The sequence below is a fragment of the Lissotriton helveticus genome, chromosome 8 (genome assembly GCF_964261635.1).
Source record: "Lissotriton helveticus chromosome 8, aLisHel1.1, whole genome shotgun sequence".
Lineage (NCBI taxonomy): Eukaryota > Metazoa > Chordata > Amphibia > Caudata > Salamandridae > Lissotriton > Lissotriton helveticus.
This window is the reverse complement of record NC_136069.1, coordinates 1,576,250,814-1,576,274,080: the sequence shown is the minus strand read 5'-3', so window position 1 is coordinate 1,576,274,080 and position 23,267 is coordinate 1,576,250,814. Positions and strand designations below refer to the sequence as shown.

The window sequence follows — 23,267 nt, the reverse complement described above, 5'->3', positions numbered from 1 at the left end:
TCTGTACAGTGAGAGACTTTCTTCAGACGCGACTCTGTATACTCTCCCAGCCGCTGCCTTGAAGTAAACCAACTTGTTCCTGTTTTGCGAAACTCCTCTTTTCTTTTTATTTCTTTAAGGTAAATTCATATCCGAGCATTACATTTAATAAGTGCTTACTTTTGAATGGAGTAAGCAGGAGATTCATATTTCGTGTCAGAGGAATACAATTTTTAAATCCTCTGTAATGGTGAAATCAGATTTTAAATCACAATTTTGAAAACACTTATAGAATGTTAAAAGGAAAATTGAGGGACAGATTGCTGAACAATGGCAAACATTTACCCCAGGACAGAGATCTGGGCCTAAATCCATTAGTTTTTTATCCCCCCATGTTCCCATGTCATTCCAGTTTAAACTCACCCATATAAAAATTAATATTGACCCTTTTCCCCATGGTAACAGTCCAGCCCGAACTGTCGGGCCAGGTCCTCTCTGAACTGAAAACATGCATCCTGGGCCGGTTTTAGGGCATCACCCCTTATCAGCCATGCTAGCTTAATTCCAGTGGCATGGAGATCACGGGTCCCACGCCTGAGCACAGAGATCACGGGACCCATGCCTGAGCACACCCGTCCCACTCGGGGTGACAAATGCAACAAGAACAATTAATGGACAGAATGCTGAACAATGTCAAACATTCACCACAGTACAGTGATCTGGGCCTAAATCCATCATTGTTTTGCTCCCCGGCTTGGCAGTTCGGCTGGATGGTTCACATGAGGAACAGCGTCAAGACTAACCGTGGGCGGAGAGCTCCGCTTCCCCCCCCCCCGGAGTTTGCGAAGTTGGGCCTACTCTGCGTTCCGCAGAAAACGCGGAGTAGGCACAACTCGGCACACCCTGCAGCAGAGCGGAGTTGCCCAGTCCCCGCCTTCACCCCCCAGGAGAATTACATTTAATATACTCTGAAGGTTAAAGAAGCAACACTTACCTTAACTGCGGCGTCCCAGGCTGCCGTCCTCCTCTTCCTTTGTTTCATGATGATCTGCACATTCGCGCACGCTCGCGCATTCCTTGCGAGAAATGCGCCGGCATGCGGGCATGCCCAGATCATTGTGAAACCGAGGTAGAGGAGGATGGCAGCCGGGTGACACCGCAGTTAAGGTAAGTGCTGATTTTTTAACCTTTAAGGTACATTTAATGTGATTATTTCTATGGGGTGGAGGCGGAGCGGAGTTTCCACGGAGTTGGTCGCCAACTCCGTGGACCTCCTTTTAGTGCCGCTCTGCCAGCTCCGCCCAGGCTTAGCCAAGACTGATTGGCATATGGCTGGGTCCAAACTGGGGTGTGGCAGTGAGCAAAAGAACACTGGATTTTACACAGATTTTTTGACTGAGGATGAACGTTTGATTCATTCAGTATTCCATCCATCATTTTTTGCCTACACCCCGTTCATGGGTCATATGAATGAGAATAGTTGGCAGTTGGACTTTGTATATTCCTCCCATCCATCCACACAATAGAGGGATTAGCTGTGTCTGGATTGGTCTTCACTGGCCGTTTGGGGTAGAGCTGGGTCCAGCCACACTTACAAGTCAATAGGCTGTGCCCTGCCTCAACACAAAGGGCTTCACAGAAGCCCATTGTGCCTGCAGCCAGGCTGGATCTTGGACAGGAGAGGCAGGAAATCCAAAGCACCTAAAAAGGAATTCTAGAAACTTCTCCTACTTCAAAGTAGTCATCGGGTATTAAAATAGGACCCTCAGACCCACTCTTCAATTAATTTTTTAGACCTGTGCAATGACTCTCAGAGGAAGGCTTGCTGTGTACATCAGAAAACTGTTTTTCTGCACCTGGAAGTACTACACTGCTGACTGAAGCCTGCCTTGAACCCTCAAAGGCGTGCCCTAACATTTAAGGCATGCCCCACCTCTTGAACCCAGGACTACCAGAGTGACTCAGAGAGCTAGTTGGCTGGTCTGCTGTTCAGAACCTGGACATAAAAGGATTCAACCATCTTGAACCCACACCTAGACCTAGCCTAAGAGAGTCGCGGCACTCCAAGTGGTAGGTATCCAGTCTGACCATCAAACTCTTCACTGGGACTTCAGCCAATGACAAAGCCTCAACCTTGGACATGACCTGCAGCCTTGACCTGCTGAACTCTACCCTTTTAGACATTTTTCCGCATCATTTTTCTAAGTTTAAAGGTGTCCACTCTTTGTATCCGACTGTGGCTCCATCGCGGTCGACCATAGATTTTGGCTTTGACCCTTTCTCACGCGACTAGATGTACGTGCTAGATTTCACTCTGAGCTTTAATATTTAATTTCTCTGTTTCTACCAATTGGATTTGGTTTATACCCTACTCAACCAAAAAAACATTTTCCAAATACAGATAGGTTTAATTTGTTACACAAAATGTCAAATTAACTTTGAAGGGAAGGATTTTGGAGTTGGATTTGGACTGTAATAATTCTTGGTAGAACCTCTTCTAAAATATCTGCCAGGATCTTGTAATAAAACATTAAATAATATGTGCATCAATGTATTTCCTACTGGCAAAAGCCAGTAGGTAGTAATAGTTAAGACCAATTCTTCCCACAGACAAAGCATTTTTGTTGTGCTAATAACGTTGATGCCATTGGACGTATCTACACAGAGGTTTAACAAAAAAAAAATTCCCTACTTTAACTAGCTCTGCATAGAAAGTTTCAGGGTGATTTTTCAAGTAGGGACAAAGAAAAAGGGGAGGGGGGGTCCCAAACCTTTTTCGCCATTTAATGTTTATGGGGATTTTGCAAACTTTAAACATGGCTACAGGTAGAACCGTTGAACGAATTTACACCAAATGTGTCAGAAAGCTCGCTCTTGGTCCAGAAAGAGCCTTTGTCATAGTTTGATGGTAATCTGTTCAGTAATATTGAAGTAATTGAAGAAATAATACTGTGAATCCTCTGCTGATACAGGGTTACAAGCAGGTTCACTTGTATACTCGCAGATTAAATTATATATTAGGTTACGGGGACGTAATAGTTAGGTTCATGTTTTATTCACACAAAACTTTAAAACAATGACAACTATTTTACAAAACCTTTGCAAGATGGACATCTGCTGCTATGTTTAGTGCTGTTATCCCAAACATGTGCCCACCTCATTTAGAAGGCAACATGCTTTCTGTTTCAAATTGTATTCTTTTAATTTATCTTGCTTATGTTGTTGAGCTTGGATATGTTTTATGCCAGAGAGTCAATGGAAGAATAAGTCTAAGGATTGATGCAAGTAGGCATGAGTACAAAGATGAGTGACAGAATGTGTATATGATAACTTATTGATTGTATATACCTATCAGTGACATAAAACGCACTTTCATTCATAAGCTAGACCTATTAGTGTTGCCAATGCTTATTCAAGACTGATATTGAAGTTCATGTCTTCTAACGGAGAATCATCATGGTGAATGACTACACCATCCGGCCCTATTACCTTCCAATCAATATTACATAGATGTATACATTTTGCCTATTGTATAATGGTTTACTTTCTAATCATAATTATCTTTTATACAAACCACTCACTGCTTAGATATCCTCCTTCCACCTTCAAATATCCGCTGTCTCAAAATGCGCCCACACAAACTGATAAAGGTCTAATGAACTTTTCTTTCTAGCTGTACAGCTTCTCTGGCAGAAATATGTCTTGAATATTTCGTCTTACAGACAGGACAGTGGTTGGTACTATTTCAATGACTATATGGAATTGTATGAAGCTTGGTAGGGATGCTTTCATGAACGTGACTAATCACTAGAAAAGATGGATTAACAGAATTATAACATTTGCTTTTTTTGCACAAAGACAAGCTGTCCTTGATGCCAGACAAACAGATTGACTATAAAAAGGGCAATATTTAAAAACATTCCCATCACTCTGTTTACATGTTGGTTCAACTAAGGGCAATACTATTTATCTTTCAGCTGCTGTTTACAGAAAAACATGGAAAGGAGGGAATCCTACAACAATACCTTCAGCTCAATAACTGAGTTCATCTTATTTGGGTTTCCAAGCCTGCAGAATTTTCATGGCTTGCTGTTTGGAATTCTTCTCCCCATCTACCTTCTAACTATCACAGGTAATGGGATTGTATTTCTACTCACAAACCTTGATCCTAAACTTGAAACTCCCATGTTCTTCTTTGTCAGCCAACTCTCCTTCCTGGATCTCAGTTTCACCACAGCGACTGTACCAAAAATGCTGGCCAAGTTTCTCATGAACAGCAACACAATATCCTACAGTGGCTGCCTCTTACAGATGTACTTCTTTCTTTCTTTGGGAGCTTCAGAATGTCTCCTGTTGACCGTGATGTCCTTTGATCGATATTATGCCATATGTCAGCCTCTCCAATATGCAACATATATGACTAGAAAACGCTGTTTTCAGCTTTCTCTTGTTGCATGGTGCTGGGGATTTCTCTCTCCACTCCCATCTGCAATTTTGGTGACAAGACTGCCCTTCTGTAGATCTAATGTTGTTGATCATTATTATTGTGACCACCCACCTCTTCTCAAACTATCCTGTGCTGACACTTCCGTTAATGTTACTGTTGGTTCCACTTCAAGTTCTCTTGTCATAGTTTCATCATTTTCTCTGATTTTAATTTCCTACATCAAAATAATATTAACAATCCTGAAAATTAGTTCAAAAGGGGGAAGAAGAAAAACATTTTCAACCTGTGGGTCTCACTTGTTGGTGGTGAATGTGTTTTTTTTGCCGATCATTTTCATGTACATTCGTCCCGCTGGATCCTATGTTTCTGATATAGACTCACTAGTAGCTATGCTATATTCTATTTTAACGCCCATGTTTAACCCTATCATATATACCCTGAGAAACAAAGAGATTAAGGAAGCGTTCATGAGGAAACTAAGCTTCTGCAAATTGTTCTTTAAATGAGAAGCATTTTTTGGAATAGGCTTGAAAAAGTGAAGTGAGATAATGGTGCAGTCAAAAGGCACGTGACTGTTTCTGAGGGTTTTTGATGGAGTATCCCAAACTATCCAGTAAAGAAGATATCATAAGTAATCAAGTTGATAATCACCTTCTCCATCTTATATGTTTCTCAAATAAGACTAACCAAAGCAATCCTCCTGAATCGAGAACAAATATAGAGGAAAAGTTCCAGTACTATAAAATCAGATGCAAACTCTATGTGAATTTGCAACCCCCAACTTCATTCTTTGCCTTATGAATGCATATAATTTAGTAAAATGAGGGATCAGATTCCTCCATCACAGGCACTCAAATGCAGATAAAGGCAATGCCTAATATCATTTTGCAATGACTAAAACATGCCCGTAAAAGGCAGTCCAACCCAAAGGAATTGCTCCCTCTATAAGGGCACTATATTAACAAGAAAACACTGCCATTGTCAAACATCAATGAATATGTTGTTAGAGAATCACAAGTCAAAGTGCAGATGTATACTGTGGAAGCTATGAGAACCAAGACAACAACTTGGACTACTACATAGGAAACAACAATCCTATGGCAATCTGGAATTGGTAAGAAATACACCCTCTGTAAATCAACCTAATCCTCATTGAGAACATTCTTCTGGTCAGAGTTTTTGAGATTTACCTGACTTTACTGGAGCATTATTAATGCAGCATCTGTCCTCAAACATCTTTCTAAATGTCACACTGACATTCAGAGACCTCCACTGGCTCCCACTGTATAACTACATCACATTTAAGACCTGATGCCCAGCCTACTAAGCAGTCATTCCTGGCACCCCACCATGTCCAAGAGGAGGTGAAAAACTATTTCCTATCACACCCAACTGTTGGCATTACATTCAGAAAGAAATATCTGCTGATAGATTTTGCAGATGGCAATGCTCCAGAAAGCCAATACATAATACACATTAAATCCCACAAACATGTTTGATCTCTTTTGAGGAATGCACTTACGATGTGAAAGCTGAACATTTCACCAAAATGATCCAGAACATTAGAAATTATACTGAAATCCTCAGTCAGCAACTGACTTCACTTTGGTTTGACTAAGGAACAATCATCTGCACGTGGAAAGCAATCACAAGGCCATACACAACTTTCAACCCATTCACAAATTTGGATATCAGACTTTCTATTGCAAGCAACAGACGTAATGCCTTATTATGACTTTGGTGGTGTGGGAGCTGAGCCACCACATTACTGCCCGCTCCCACACCGCAAAAGTGAAAATGGACTGCCTGCCAGATTACAAGTTATTTTGTATCTGGGGGGCAGTTCTCGGCATTGAAATAGGCACCGCAATGGGAATGCCTAAGCAAGGTCCTGCATGGCATGGACTGTTAAATACATGCTGTGCAGAATCTGGGCATGCATGCAGACATGGGGAACACCATATGCCTCCCTGCATGAACCCCATGGCACAGAGGTGACATGGGGCTTTGTAGGGCCCACTTTGTTTCCTCTCTGCCATAGTTTTCATGGCATGCTCACCGCCATGAAAACCGTGGGAGAGAGGAAACTCGTAATACGCTTGGCGGGTTGCAGCGGCCTTGTGAAGCCTATTGCAGCTTCAATACCTATGTAGGACCACCAGGGTAGCGGATCCCAGGCAGCATCAGTTGTCCCAATGGTGATCTAACCACCCTACTTGCATTAGGGTAGTCGAACCACTGGTGTGGCAATAGAAGCCCCGCCGCCATGAGTTCAGCAGTCCATCGGACTGCCAACTCATAATATGGCCCTAAGTATCTCTCTTAACAAAGAACTCATGGAAACAATCATATCTCACTTACAAAATCCTTAACGTCTCACACAACCAAGACTCTATCCTTAAGTTCCTCAAAAGTGGTCAAGCTCACCTTCTTTGAAAAAAAAAGAAAACAATTCTAGCTCCTAATACCTAGAAATGCATTGACCCATCCCAGTCTCCATGACTTTTTCCGAGAGAAGATTGAGATTGATATTATAAAAGCTAGCATTCAGATGAATTATACCAAGGCTATTAGCAGGGAAATTTGTGAAGCCCCACACAAACTTCAGTCAATTCCCCATATTGATCTTCCCAAACTAGTGGAGCTTATGAATCGGGTAAAGTCCGGCTCTCCCAATGATCCCTGCCCCCCGCATATCCTGAAGGAAGTTTATTCCATATTACCTCAGGGAATCCTTCCACTTCTGAATAAATCTTTATCACTCGGAATAGTCCCAATCTCATTTAAAAATGCCACTTTGGTCCCACTAATTAAAAAGCCGGGGGCTGATGTGGCTGTACTCTCTAATTATCGGCCCATATCCCTTCTTCCGTTTGGGGCCAAACTGCTTGAAGCGCACGTGGCTAGCTGTATCTCTAATTTCATTGAGACTTCTGGCTACCTCGAGCCAAATCAAGCCGGTTTCCGCCAGGCACACTCCACCGAGGCAGTCATTCTTGCGGTCCTTGACACACTAAGGCTCAATGCCGATAACGACGACCATCAGGCCCTTGTACTTCTAGACCTATCGGCCGCGTTCGACACGGTGGATCAAACCATCTTATTACACCGTGTCGAACAGGCCGGCCTCAGTGGGTCAGCTCTTGCCTGGGTCAAATCCTTTTTAATGGACCGCTCCCAGGCTGTCAAACTGGGAAACTTTACGGCATCCAAACTTCCCACTACATGCGGTGTCCCTCAGGGGTCGTCATTGTCCCCTCTTTTGTTTAATTTATATTTGAAACCATTGTTGCAGTCCCTAAAGAACAGGAAAGTCACCATCTACAATTATGCAGATGATCTGCAACTGGTCTTCCCGTTAAACTCTGTGGATGCGGCGGTAGAATTTCAGTCCACGATGTTGCATATCAAGGACTGGATGGATGAGAATCACTTAAAGCTCAATCCCGGAAAGACCGAGCTGGTACTCCCTGGTAAGAGTGGGATTAGCTGGGGCCCTCACTTTTGGCCACCCTCGATGGGTCCCCCTCCTAAGCCTTCTCAATCGGTGAAGAGTCTTGGAATCACCCTTAATGCCGACCTATACTTGAAAAATCAGGTAGGAACCGTGATCTCCTCTAGCCTCTTTCAACTTCGAAAGATCAGAAAAATTGCCCACCTTTTGACACACTCCGCCCTCATCCAAGTGGTGATCGCCTTGGTTCTCTCTCGCCTTGATTTTTCGAACTCATTATATCTAGGCCTCCCTCTCACTCTATCTAGACGACTACAGATCATCCAAAATCAAGCTGCGAGGTTAATATTTAAAAGTAATCGAAGGACTTCGGCGAAACCCTTGCTAGCCTCTCTTCATTGGCTCCCTGTCGAGCACCGGATCACATTTAAAGTAGGTTGCCTGGTTCACAAAGCACTCCACGGCAAAAGTCCCAGGTTCATCAATCAACTAATAAATAAATATGAACCAAATCGGAACCTTCGCTCTTCCCATCAGTCTCTCCTTAAGCTGCCATTGTACAAGAAAAAACGACTTGGAGGATGTCGATTCGCTTATCTCGCCCCTAAGACCTGGAACAGCTTCCCCCTGTCCCTCCGGTCCTGCACTAACCTGCTGAAATTCAGGGGTGCTCTTAAGACCTGGTTATTCAAGCAAGCGCACAGTTAGACCACTTCTTTACCATCTGTCTCCCCCCAGCGCCATGAAACCTTAGGGTGACCGTGCGCTTAACAAGTTCCGAATAACATAACATAACATAACAGGTCTCCCTTTTTTGTTAAACTCCCTGAGGAATGGTTGCCTGTCAAGTAGTAAAATCGATGTCTGAAAACCAACAGGGTGAGATCAAATCTGATCTGAGCTCATATCGCGACACACCAAGGAAATGTGTATGCTCAAAGTTGTTGACAACAAACAATGGATCTTCAGCTAGGGTCATTCTTTCCAAGTGATATCCCTTAATTTATCTGCAACCTTTAATGTAGGTGAAAATAATGTCCTCTAAAATTTCTAGGAGACAAAATGACATTGGGGGGAACTGTTTTGAAATGGTTTAAAGCATCTGCACCATCAAGACAGATACACCTCACCTTAGCCACCCTAATCTACTGTCGAACCCCTGAATTAAATACTTAATAATAAATTGGTATCCCTGTCGATAAATACACTGATGGCACACAGTAAAACAGCATCAATTCTACCTCTTTCTGCCATCCAGATATATAGCCTTAGATATCATAAAAGAAACTAAAACTAAACCCTCTCAAGACACAGTTTCTGCATAAACCCCTGAAGCGAAATTATGCAATAGCTGAACTTGGTCTTTTAAAATCAACAAATTTAAGGCATCTGAGGCACAAAACAATTCTCTATCAGCTTTGTCCCGACTAGCAAAAAAGGTTTTAGAGGGCAGCACCACAACTGCTACCAAACAATTAGACGCATGGAGGTATTTTACAAGCACACTAATAACACATGCCCCCCAGTTTAAAAACATAGAAGAAACACAGGCAACAGTGTCATCAGTCTCTCACATAAAACACTGAAATGGGAACTAAGACAATTAAATAGAACCTTGAAGGCAACTGATATCCTTCATGTCTTATGGGAAAAAGAAGAGGGCTACTAAGAAATAAACACAAAAAGGAACAAACAAATCGAGGGTTTTAGTCAAAACATGTCTACAGCACGAAGCAGACTAACTCTAGGACATTCTAGAGATCCTAAATAGCCTTTGAAGACCAAACGACTCAAATGTCCCATAGGAAGCATGTTGTGTAGGTCATCTGGCCTAGATGTTCAATGGTGGTTGCTACTCTGATGCTACAGGGTTGAGTGCCTGTACAAGTCCTTCTAGGAATCAACAGAGTCACGTCCGTGCTATACACAAAGCTGGAACATACTCACTGCAAAATGTGGGAACCACTGTGCCAGGGTCTAGCAGTGATGGCAGAATCATAACAAAGAATACGAAAATCCTCGAAGTGTCTGGAAACTTCTGCCCCAACTCAATCGTGTACAACGTTAAGCAACAGTTTTACACCCCTGACCAAGTCGAAAAAGGTAATAGTCGCAGGGTGAAGAGACGGAGCCCCAGGGCCAAACTGCATCCCACAGGCTATTTATAAACAATATTCTCAGTGTTGAGCACAATTGTTATCTAGCTTATAAAGAGAGGATGAGCTCTCAGGAGAGGATCTATAATTAATGCTGTCAATAAAGGCAGGGACTGCACCAACCTAGCCAAATACACGGGAATATATTATCAAGAACGGCGTTAAAAATTATCGCCGGTTTAGCGGCAGAAAACTGCAGCTAAAGCAGCGATAATGGGCTTGATAATATGCCCTTGAGAATTCCAATAGAAGTCCATGTGCTGGTGTGAACATGGGCTTCTATTTGAATTCTCCAGGGCATATTATCAAGGCCATTATTTTCGCTTTAGCAGCAGTTTTTGCAGCTAAACCGGCGATAATTTAAACGCCTTTCTTGATAATATGCCCCACAGTTTACTAGCATTAATAAATGCAGAAGCAAAATACTATGCATCGTTAATACTAGCTGACCTTGTAGAGTGGTCTGGCAGACACAATCTGGTTCCAGTACACTAAACCATATTCAGAAAAGGATACAGTGCGACTACGAACATCCTAACACTCCCCCTAATTGCGGATAAATACAAACGAAAGAGACAAAAACTGCACCTCTGGTGAAATTAAGGAAATAGAATTTCCTAGCTAAGACACTTCAAGCCATTGAATTACCATACACGCAAACCTGGATCCAAGTCAAACTGGGTGACGGCACAAGGATTTCTAGGAAGTTTGCCACAAAAAAGGCCTGTAGTAGGGATACGTCCTGGCACCACAGTGTTTTAACATGTTCATGGCAGACTTATCTCCAAGGCTAAATCAGGTAAATTTTTATTTACAGCACCGCTAAGGATATCACACCTTGCATATTGGGATGATGTCATCCTATAATCACAAAAAGAGGAGGTACCCTATTAATAAAATAGGGACAGGGTAAGTACAGTACAAAAGCCAAGACTGTCCCTACTGAAAGGCACAGTTCTACCAAGACTATGTCAAGGACCACATTGGAAGTAGACCCATCAACAACATCAAAAGTAATTTACACAATCAAAATAGTGTCATTAAAATGTGTTCCATGCGTTTATTACAAACAAGAGTTAAAAACAATTTTTCCATATAAAAACATTTCATAATAAGATTTTAGAAAACAAGGTTGACGCGGCATTTTGGTGAGTAGACATAAGTTCACCCTCTTGAGGACAGTTTTCTAAATAATGAAACAGTTTATTATTTACACATTCATGTGTTGCGGACGTACCAATATAACTACTAAACACAATTGTTACCCTTCACTGTAAGTTAACATTTCTTTAAAACTAGTAAGATCTAAACATCAAATAGTATTTTATCTATTAAATAATCAGTTTCTTTGGCAGACATTTTAGTCAAGTAATCTTGACTATAATGACTATAAACTTGAATTTCTTCCTTATCGATTTTATACTTATCGATAAGGAAGAAACACAGCCTTCCTTACATTAGAGGTATGGGATTACACATGCTAACCCTGTTGTGTTAAAAATAAGTTGTGGAACACATAGTGTAGACTAAAAGATATGAATTATGATTACTTGACTATAATGTTTGCCAAAGAAACTGAATATGTAATAGATAAAATACTATTTGATGTTTAGACCTTACTAGTTTTAAAGAAAAGTGATCTTACAGTGAAGGGTAACAATTGTGTTTAGTAGTTATATTGGTACGTCAGCAACACATGAATGTGTAAATAATAAACTGTTTCCATTATTTAGAAAACTGTCCTGAAGAAGGTAAACATCTGTCCACTCACCGAGACGCTGCGTTGACCTTGTTTTCTATATGTTATTATGAAATGTTTTTAAATGTAAAAATTGTTTTTAACTCTTGATTGTAATAAACACATGGAACAAATTTTATTGACACTATTTTGATTGTGTATTGGCCTTTGTGTTGGACTGACGTAACTTACAATATTACTTTTGATGTTGTTGATGGGTCTACTTCCAATGTGGTCCTTGACATAGTCTTGGTAGAACTGTACCTTTCAGTAGGGACATTCTTGGCTTTTGTAATGATGACTCAGTTTGACCAAAGTTGGGCTACAAAGATTAGTGACCACACTGACCTTTTACACAAATATTATTTAGCTTGAAATAAATACAACTAAAAAAAAATATTGACTATACGAACCGACCAGGGCCTTAACTGAAGATTTGGGTGGATGCGACAATATTAAAGGAGGTCAATACCTATAAGAACCTGGGCATTCATATTTACAGCACAGCAAATCATCAAGATCAGACTCAACATAAAACATCAAAAGGGCATGGCCTGACATTTGCATTCTGCATGTTGGCCAAGAATCCGGTCCCAGGATGCTTGTTTCCGGTCCAGGGAAGACATGGCTTGGCAGTTCGGGCTGGACTGTTCCCATGAGACACATGGTCTGACTGATTTGCATATAGCCATGTCTGAACTGGGGTGGCTGAGTGAACTAAAGAATGGCGATGGATTAAACCCAGATCAGTTGACTGGGGGTGAGTGTTTGATTTGTTCAAACGCTCAGTCCATCATCCCCTTTTGTATCGCTTTGTTCGCCCTAAGTGTGGCTAAGGGTATGCTCAGACGTGAGTCCCTTGTTCACTTGGCCACTGGATTCAAGATAGGCTGGCTGATGAGGATTATGAATCCGAAACCGGTCCCAGGATGCTTGTTTCCGGTCCAAGGAAGACATGGCTTGGCAGTTCGGGCTGGACTGTTCCCATGAGGCACAGGGTCAGACTGATTTGCATATAGCCATGTCTGAACTGGGGTGGCTGAGTGAACTAAAGAATGGTGATGGATTAAACCCAGATCAGTTGACTGGGGATGAGTGTTTGATTTGTTCAAACGCTCCGTCCATCATCCCCTTTTGTATCGCTTTGTTCGCCCTAAGTGTGGCAGGGTATGCTCAGACGTGAGTCCCTTGTTCACTTGGCCACTGGATTCAAGATAGGCTGGCTGATGAGGATTATGAATCCGAAACCGGTCCCAGGATGCTTGTTTCCAGTCCAGGGAAGACATGGCTTGGCAGTTCGGGCTGGACTGTTCCCATGAGGCACAGGGTCAGACTGATTTGCATATAGCCATGTCTGAACTGGGGTGGCTGAGTGAACTAAAGAATGGTGATGGATTAAACCCAGATCAGGTGACTGGGGGTGAGTGTTTGATTTGTTCAAACGCTCCGTCCATCATCCCCTTTTGTATCGCAAAGAATTTAGACAGCCCCTCTTTTAAGCCATTACTAACAGTAAAAGTGGCCAAGCTGCTACCTAACGTGGCTTGTGCAAGTGTCTCCCTGCACGGAAACAATGCTGCCCTTCTGAATAGTCTGCAAGCAAGGGTCATCAAGCGGGAGTTTGGCCTCCCACAAAATTCCTCTCCAGCATTAGTCCACTTTAAATTTAGGCTCATTACTGAAGTCATTGGGAGAATGCACATCACAATAAAAAGCTGGTATAAAATCCGATCAAAGAATGAAAGTTCAATATTAAACAACACATTACGGATGGCCATGGAAAAGGATTCATAAATATCTCCATCATGCACTACACCTAATGTAAACAGTCAAACTTTGGATAGGCACTTGCCTTTTTCAAACTTCAGGCAAGTGATAAACTAAATAGCAAAAACGCATTAAAATCTGGTAGATAAAAACATCTTCAGGTATCGCTCGCACCCATGGAGGGTGCTGAAATATCCTAACCATTTGAAACCAGCTTCATATTTAAGTCGAAAGTATCCAGTGCACCTAACGAGAAAGATGATGGCAATCAGCCTGGCCAACTCCCTTCACTGGCGGATCAACTGCCATGAAAAAACAGTGGCTCCATAACATGTAGACGTTGTTGTTTAATGAAGGAGATTTTATCCACGTGGCTTGCATATACCTCAAACAGCAAGAAGCACATGACACTTTGCAAAAAAAGCATTACAACAATGAAGGCATACACACTTGCAGGTTGCAATAATTAGGGGTGGGTGATAAACTCTGGCAGAGTTTTACCACTCACCGCTCCACTTGAAACATTAATTTTAGCAAAAACCTGCCGGCAGAGCGGATTTTACCAGCTAGCTTGCCCCTAGTCTCTGCAATCCCACTGTGGGGGACTTACTTGTGGCAACAATAAGCTTTTTGGCCCCCAGCGAGCAGAGAAGAGTGGTTACAAAAGGAGGTGGGGCCTCTGATGACATCTCAGCAGTCCTACTATGGGGACTTACTTGTGTGAAACAATATAGTTTCCCCCCCCCCCCCCCCCAATGAGCCTAAGCAGCCCAGGGGACTTCATCCCCCAACCAGTAGTGCACCTGGAGGCTCCATTACAGAGTGGTTAAGAAATGGAGTGGGACCTCTGATCCTGCAGTGTGGGGCTTACTTGTGGCAACAATAGGGGTTAGTGGCCCCCAACAACATTCAACAGCCAAGGGGACTACATCCCCCAAACAGTAATGCACGAGGAGGCCCCTTTGCAGAGCAGTTGAGAAAGGGGGCAGGGCCTCCAATGACGTCTCAGTAATCCCACTGTTGGGGACTTACGAGTGGCAACAATATCGGTTCTTGGCCCCCAACGACCCTCAGCAGTCAAGGGGACTTAATTAGGGGTGTCAAAGCAATACTCCACCCGCTCTCAGAACTCTGCAGAATTTTGCATACACAAAATACTATACAAGCAATAACTCTGGTTCCATTTCTTTATAATCTTTGATTGCACATAATTAACTGATCCTTAAGGACAGTACCTCAGAATAAAAATGAGAAATGTACCCAAATGTTAAATTCTGATCAAATTGCAGTAATGTAATACATAAAGTTGTAAATTGTGTAAAAATAGGCCCAGTAACTCTTGTTCATTCTTATCTGGGTGTGAATGGCACTGTGATAATCCTATGCTTAAAACCTTTGCTAGAAAAACACACTTTGAATTGAGCAAATTCAGAGAGTCACTGGTGTTGAAGGGTGCTCTATATAGAAGCGGCGCTCCACCTAAACATGGGAACTAACAAGACTTCTCTGCTTCCTTTCCTGCATATTCTAAGTAGTACTCTAAGCTGGAAAGGGCATTGTTGTAACCTATACTGGGTGCTCCCTTGTGTCTTGTCAAAGATAACCTCTCTGAGGTGTTGTAATGACAATGCAATATTTGCCAGGTGTTGATTTTATGCATTTCAGGTTACTGTAATACTGTGCCTGGAGTGGTAAAAGGCTTTTGTCATTTTACAGCTCAGCATGGATGACACCAGCTAATCCTATGTTGCAAGACTTCAAGCCAATATGTATAATTTTTACATGCAATGCAATGCAGCAAGCCACCTTGCTGTGCTGCACTGCATGGAAGGGACATGGCAGAAAGCACCACATTAAACATTATAAAGTGCATTCCTGTCCTTTCCTGGTGCTGCCAAACTCTTAGCTGCCTTGTGCCAATGCAGGTCCCCTTGCACTATGGTGCATGGGTGCCTGGTTTGTAGGCAGGATGTTTTTTGTGCAGAAAGGCATAATTTCCTGCACAAAAACAATCCTCAGAGGTATTTTCTTCTTTTTTGCTGTAGTGAAGAAAGTGTCAAAATCCATGGGTGAATACGCTCCACCCATGGAATTTTTCTCTGGGGCAGAGTAATGCAAGGTAGTGATTTGCTCTCCCATGCATTGCTCAGGTTTATCTAGATGGCCTTGCAAGGCTTGATAAATCTCACTTAAGTTTTGTGCCACCCTTGCTCCCCCTTGCGTAGCGCAAGGGTGACACAAAACCTTGATAAATCTTCTCCATTGCTGCAGAAATGACCACGACTTTGTCCCATTCTAGCTCGGTGTGGAAGGCGCTGAGCTCATCTTATGCTTAAAAACATTGCTAGAAAAACAGACATTTGAGGTGAGCAGATTCAAAGTGTCATTGGTGTTGTAGGGTGCTCCGTATAGGAACTGTTCTCCACCTAAACTTAGGAACTGCCAGGAATTCTCAGCTTCAATGTTTTGCAGTGCTTCAAGCCTGAAAGAGTATTGTTTTGACCTATTTTGGGTGCTCCCTTGTGTCTCGACAATGGTAAACCACCCTGAAGATCTGTAATGACAGTAAACCACATGTCAAGCTTTACTTTTGTTTATTCCAGGTTGGCTTGGATGGTATTTTGCCAATTCAAAACTGTATTACTGTAATACTGTGCCTGGAGTGGTAAAAGGCTTTTGTCATTTTACAGCTCAGCATGGATGACACCAGCTAATCATATGCTCAAAGACTTTGCTGTAGAAATGGCAAAAGACTTTGGGGCTCATTAGGATGGCGGACGGACTTGCGTCCGTCTGCCACCCTAGAGTAGGAGGGACCGTCCGCATGGGCTGCGGCGGTCCCTCCGTGCAAATTAGGATGTGACCGCCACCCTGGCGGTCACATCCTGGATATTTAACATTGCGGCGGGTGCAGCTTCAACCTGCACCCGCCGCAATGTTAAAAAAGCATACATTGCATATGTATGCAGCAAGCAGCAGGCACCGCGCGGTGCCTGCCGCTTGCTGCATACATATGCAGGGGGGTACCACAGGTACCCCCCATGTGCACCCCCCACCCCCCCTTCACCCAGGGGGCCCGCAACGGGCCCCCGCAGTGAAGCTCCGTATGCTTTTACACGGCGGAATATCCGCCGTGTAAAAGCATTTCTTTCTGTGCATCCTAATATGGTGGACGGTGTCTGAGAGACACCGTCACCATATTACAGCTTTTCCGCCGCGGTTGTAAGCCAACCGCGGCGGAAAAGCTGCGGACGGAAACCAGGACCCACCAGCCATCCTAATGTGGCGGTGGGTCTTTGGTGGGTCCGCTGCGGTTTTTCCGCATCCTCCAGGCCGGCGGTGGATTCCGCCGGCCCAGAGGATGCGGAAAAACCGCCATCCTAATGAGCCCCTATGTCCCTTTCTAGCTCATAATGGATACACTGTGCTAGTGCTATTCTTAAAATCAGATATTTGAGGTGAGCAGATTCAGGGCCAGATGTACGACCATTCCAAATTGCGACTCGCAATTTGCCCTCAATTGCGAGACACAAATTGCGAGTCGCAATTCGGAATGGGCAACAGTTGGGAATGGCTGGCCATCTCAGGGATGGTGGCCTGCTGGGCTCAGCAGACCTCCATGTTTGGGACTGCTTGTCAATAAAGCATTTTTTTTTATATGCAGACCCTTTTCCCTTGACGAAAATGGGATGCATTTAAAAAAAAAAAAAATTCGTATCACGTTTTAAGGACAGGTAGAGGTCCCTGGGACCACTGCCTGCCCTTTAAAAATATTTTTAGAGCCAGTCCAAAGTGGAAGGAGTCCCCTTGGGACCCCTTCCCATTTGCGACTCCATTACCACCCTCTTGAAGAGGGCGGTAACTGTGAGTGTTTTATGACCGCAATTGCGGTTGCAAAACATTCATACATGGCTAGAGACTCGATATTAGGAAGGGAACACCACTTCCTAATAGCGGGTCGCAAAACACTATTTTGCAAAGCACAATTTTTGGCGAGTCATAAAATAGTGTCGAATATGAGACGTTATTTCTCATGTCATTACTTCACATGCTATTACTACGCGGTTATTACTTAGCAATAACCGTTACTATGCAAGTTTTTACTTTGCATACTATTAAATTGAAAGTGTTCATGTATGCGAAGTAAAAACTTGATTAGTAATATAAATGGTATGCGGAATAACGTGTCATATTAAAAAAATACGTTTTTAAAACACAACACTACAATATATAATACATCGAAATACAGTGCCCTACACATCTAAAACACTGCCAAAACACTACACTACCCTACACTACTGAAACACCACTACACTACACTAAACACTAAATCACTACCCTCTGCACGAACATACACATTCCCCTACTCCGGTCCCTACTCCCAAACACTACCCTGCACAACCCCAGACACTACCCTAAACCCTAAAACACTACCCTACACTACACTAACCCCACAAACACTACGGCCAGCAGGACCCTGCCCCTAGCCCAGTCCTGTCCCTACTCCCAAACACTACCCTGCACAACTCCAACACTACCTTACACCCAAATACACTACTCTGCACTACACTAACCCCACAACACTACCCTAAACCCGAAAACACTACCCTAGCACAACTCTTCCCCTACCCCCAGTCCACTCCCTACTCCCAAACACTATCCTTCACGACCCCCTACACCACCCTACACCCAAATACACTACTCTACACTACACTAACCCCACAACACTACCCTAAACCCTAAAACACTACCCCAGCACAACCCTGCCCCTACCCCCAGTCCGTTCCCTACTCCCAAACACTGCCCTTCACGACCCCCTACACTACCCTACACCCAAATACACTACTCTACACTACACCTACAGAACCGTACACACAGCCCCACTTACCTCTCTCTCCGGGTGGATCACAATCCACTGCTCCAGCTTCCTGAGTCTTCAGAGTTGTTCTACGTTATTTAGAAACGGAAGCGCCTAAATAAAAACAACGATGTGGATATCCTGCGAAGTAACGGTCATGCGCACCTAAACCATGCAAAGTAATGGTTTCTGCGCACTAACGATACGAAGTAAAGGCAATCCGAAGTAGTGGCCACATAGAAAAGGTCACCCACCTCAAAAACTGGTCGTACATCTGGCCCTCTGAGTGTTGCTAGTGTTGTAAGGTGCTCTATATAGGAGCTGCTCTCCACCTAAACCTGGGAATTACCCAGAGTTCTCTGCTTGATTGTTTGCATATATTCACTGAAAAACCAAAGGTTATGGGGACGTTATTTTAAGGCTCAGATTTCACTCGTACAAAACAAGTGAAATTCAGCTGTTACAGTTAATGAGCTAACTATAATTTGTGTCCCCACAATGCACTGCTTAGGACCTCAGATTTTATATCATGCATGACATGGTCAGTGACATCACTCATTACATCTCAAATTACATTGCTGATGATATCACTGATGACATCATCCACAGAATCTCTGATGCACCCCTTCACACAAATAAACTTTCATACACCTACTGTAACTACCACATTACCATTTTCAAACACATTCACACACTCTTACCAATACTTGCATACTGATTCATAGGTCTACACACACATCCACTCACTCACCCATGCAGCCACTCATGCACCCACTAATACAGCCACTGACATATCTACTCATACACCCATACAGCCACTCACACAGTCAGTCACCCATAGATATACTCACACACCTACTCACTCACCCATAGAGTCAATTACGCAGCCACTTAATCAACCATACAGTGCAGTTCCTCTGGAACCAAGGGGACTTTATCCTCCAACCAGCAGCGCCTCAACAGGTGTGTTTGCAGATTTTTGGAGAAAGGGGGCAGGGCCACTGGCGAGTTGCTGAGTTTTTTTCTTTATTTTTTCATTTCATTTTTAGGAAAGCGGGCTGCGTAGCCCCCCTTCCCTGGGCCAATTCCAGCCGTGGGGACCCTATCTGCTGGGGCCAGTCCATTATGAAATGGGGAGGGGGGCTGTGTGGCCCTCTCCCCTCTGGGCCAATTTCGGACCCAGAGACCCCATCCCCAGGGCCTGGCCACATCTTTATTTTTTTATGTTAAACAGGGGAGGGAGGTTGCGTGGCTCCCTTCCCGGGCTGATTTCCCACCCGGGTACCCCATCCTCGAGATCTGGCTGCTTCTTTATATTTTCATTGTAAAAGAGGGGAGTAAGTATGGGCGGAAAATTCGTTCCGCTTGTGGAATTTGCGGATTTTCCGCGATTTCGCGATCCGCGAATCGCGCGAAATCACAGAAAAATCCGCAAATCCGAGCGGGACGAATTTTGCTCAGGAAGCACTTACAGGGTTACAGCAGGTGCCCAAGTTGAAGCTAATTTCTTTGTAACCATTTACAAAATGGATACAAAGAAATTAACTTCAACTTGGGCACCTGCTGTAACCCTGTAAGTGTTTCCTGAGCGGCGCCTCGTTTCCTACTTGCAACTATTCTCTGACCCTGCTCTGCCCCTTGAAGCAGGGTCAGAGAATAGTTACAATTAGGCAACGAGGCTCCTGTCACAAAAATTAAAGCTCAGCAGGAAGCACTTTCAGATATAAATAAAGCAGGTGCCCGAGTCAAAGCTCAAATTCAGTAACGCATTATAATCAGCCCAAGCATCTAGTGAGCACGGTCGATGCTAGGCAGGTGTGCTTTCTCCCAGATCTACCATCTACAATTAGCTGTAATCCGTGATGGGGCTCTAGGCATCCACGAGTTTCTCGAGCGCAATCCCCCTGTACTTCCAGTGACCAGCACTTACTGCTTTCTCCTCATCTTCTGCGCTGATCGGTCTCTGACCCTTTATAAACGAGAGGCATGTGAACTCGCACAAAAGCCCCTCCCTTTTGGCCCCTTCTCACACGCACTAGGTTATGCAACCTCTGCAGTGCAGGAAAAGCACGATACATTTACTCAACGAGGTAGCACTTACTGCTTTCTCCTCATCTGCTGCGCTGAATGGCCTCTGACCTTTATAAACAAGAGGCATGTGAACTCGCACAGAAGCCCGGCCCCACACACAATAGGCTATGCAACCTTTTCCCGCCCTTTCCCCCACTGTGATGGACAGCTCACTCGAGGGACCTCCGTGCCTATGGGCGCAGTGGCAAAGTTACAGACACACAGGGTCCCTGGAGACGACTCTTCTGGGCCTTTACACAGCAGTAGTGCAGGAAAAGCACGATACATTTAACCAATGAGGTAGCACTTACTGCTTTCTCTTCATCTGCTGCGCTGATCGGCCTCTGACCTTTATAAACAAGAGGCATGTGAACTTGCACAGAAGCCCGGCCCCACACACACTAGGCTATACAACCTCTTCCTGTCCTTTCCCCCACTGTGATGGACAGCTCACTCGAGGGACCTCGGCAACTATGGGCGCGGTGGCAAAGTTACAGACACACGGGGTCACTGGAGACAACTCTTCTGGGCCTTTACGCAGCTGTAGTGCAGGAAAATCAAGATACATTTACCCAATGAGGTAGCACTTACTGATTAGCCAGTAGAAAGTACTCCAGTTGAGTATAGTGCAATTGCAAAAAAATCCGTGATTTTGTGGGGAAATCCGCGAATTCGCAGATTCTTTTTGCGAATTTGCGAACCGCGAATTCGCAAAATTCGCCCATACTTAGAGGGGAGGGGGCTGCTCAGCACCCCATCCCTAGCCAATTTCAGCCCTGGGGACCACATCCCGGGGTCTGACCCTTTACTAATGGGGGAGGGCTGCTGCGTGATCCCTTCCCCAGGCCAATTGGGCTCCAGGTAACCCATACCTCAAGGCATGCCCATTTGAAGTGAGTGCCTCCAGGACACCCACTCACCAATGAGACTGTACCCGGAAGTCCCTGCCAGCTCCCTACGTCGTGTGGGAGCTAGAATTGCTTTTGGACAGAGGGAGCTGATAACATGCAACTCCCTCTCTGTCCAAAAGCAATTAAGCTTGGCTTTGGGTGCGCAAGAGCATTTTACATGTTCTTGCTTACTCAAAGCAGGGCAGCGCTTGCTATGGCTTAGCGGGAGTGGTGCTCCTGCCAAGCCATAGCAAACTGCAATGTCCCAGGGAAGTGGTGGTCTCGGGGGCTGGGCAGGTTCAAGAGACCCCCCAATTATAAAATTTTAAACCCCAAGGAGCTGTGATCCCCGGGGCAGCAGGGCAGACCACACAAGCTTCCCTTTCATTTATTTTATAATGAAGCCTCAGGGAGGTAGTGGTTCCCGGGGCATTAGAAAGCACCAGAAGAGGGGACCATGTGACTCCCTCCTAAAGCCATAAAATGCCACTGGGGCCTGGCCCACTCTGGAGCATATAATTTAAAAAAATCTGTGACTCGGATGGCTGCTAACACTTCCTGGTTTCAAGTGTTGGCAGCCAATCAGACCTCAGCACGAGACTGTGGGGTGGGTGCAGGTCAACCACATCCCCATATATACAAATGGAAATGTCTTTAAATAAGTCTAAAACTACTGAACGGATTTGCATCATATAAGAAAAAGGACTCTTTCTGGATCAACAGCTACCTTTCGGCTGAAATTCGTGTAATTCCGTTCCGCAGTTCGGGCTGCAGCTGTGTCTAAAGTTTCCTATAGAAACTAACATTGGGAAAACGTGTTTTGGGACCCCCCTATTTCCCTGCCCCCACTTGACGGATGACCCTGATATTTTTAACACAACAGCTAAGGTTAGAGGAAAATTTGTTTTGAAAATGAAAAAAATTTCTTTCTATGGAAAGTAGGTCCTAACTATAACTACCTACCGGTGACTGCCAGTCGGTAACATACAAATATATATATATTGGGTGAGAAATGCACATGCGCTGGTGCACGCGACTGCACATTTTGTCACAGAGAACGCAATGAAGAGGAGGACGGCAGCCCACGATGCCGCAGCTAAGGTAAAGTTTTTTTTTTTACTTTAAGTGTTTTTTTAAAAGTAATCATTAATAGGGCAGGTGGGAGGCGGGTGGCGTAGCAGAGCTCCACGGAGTTCCACTGAGTTTGTTATCAACTATGTGCCCCCCCATGTAGCCCCGCTACACCCACTTTGCCCGGTGTTTGTTAGTGGGTGTATAGGTGAGCAAATGGGTGTGTGAATGGTTGTATGGGTAAGTTAGTGAGTGTGGGAGAGGTTGTATGGGAAAGTATGTGCTTGTCCCAGTGACAGTATAGGAGAGTAAGTGCATGTGGTATTATAGGTATAAGTAAGTGAGTGACTGTGAGCCTGATTCACAGAACTAACTTAAGACAAAATCCTAAACTTACTACCATTTTGGAATTCACAGAAGGCACTTACTCATTTTGGTAGTCACAAAAGACACTTACTCCTTTCGGTATTCACCGAAGTTAGGATTCCTAACTTTAGGACTCCTAAATGCCTTCTGTGAATACCAAAAGTCTTAAAGTTAGGATTTTTCTCAGTTTAGGAGTAGTAAAGTTAGGACTCCTAACTTCTGTGAATACCGAAATGAGTAAATGCATTCTGTGAATATCAACATGAGTACATGCATTCTGTGAATACCAAAATGGTTGTAAGTTTAGGATTTTGTCTTAAGTTAATTCTGTGAATTGGACCCTGTGTGAGTAACTGTATGGGTGAGTGAGCTGCTGTGTAAAGGACTGTATGTGTGAGTGAGTAGGAGTATAAGTAGCCATATTGGTGACTAACTCAGTGTGTTATAGTGGCTGTATGGATATATGAGTGA

The 23,267-nt window shown here is 43.9% G+C and overlaps 1 protein-coding gene across 1 annotated transcript; it reads left to right on the top strand.

Moving 5' to 3' along the window:
* The first annotated feature begins 1,075 nt into the window (after positions 1 to 1,075).
* Positions 1,076 to 4,932, top strand: LOC144773942 (olfactory receptor 6N1-like). Its single transcript, XM_078658997.1, has 2 exons — positions 1,076 to 1,146; positions 3,957 to 4,932. The coding sequence occupies exons 1-2, from the start codon at positions 1,076 to 1,078 to the stop codon at positions 4,930 to 4,932; spliced, it is 1,047 nt and encodes a 348-aa protein (XP_078515123.1).
* The last annotated feature ends 18,335 nt before the right edge of the window (positions 4,933 to 23,267 follow it).

Excerpts from the sequence above, each read along its gene's own strand:
- LOC144773942 (XM_078658997.1), top strand. The coding sequence starts at position 1,076 with ATGCGGGCATGCCCAGATCATTGTGAAACCGAGGTAGAGGAGGATGGC. Across the intron at positions 1,147-3,956 it reads CGGGTGACACCGCAGTTAAG|CTGCTGTTTACAGAAAAACA; the intron begins GTAAGTGCTGAT and ends TTTATCTTTCAG.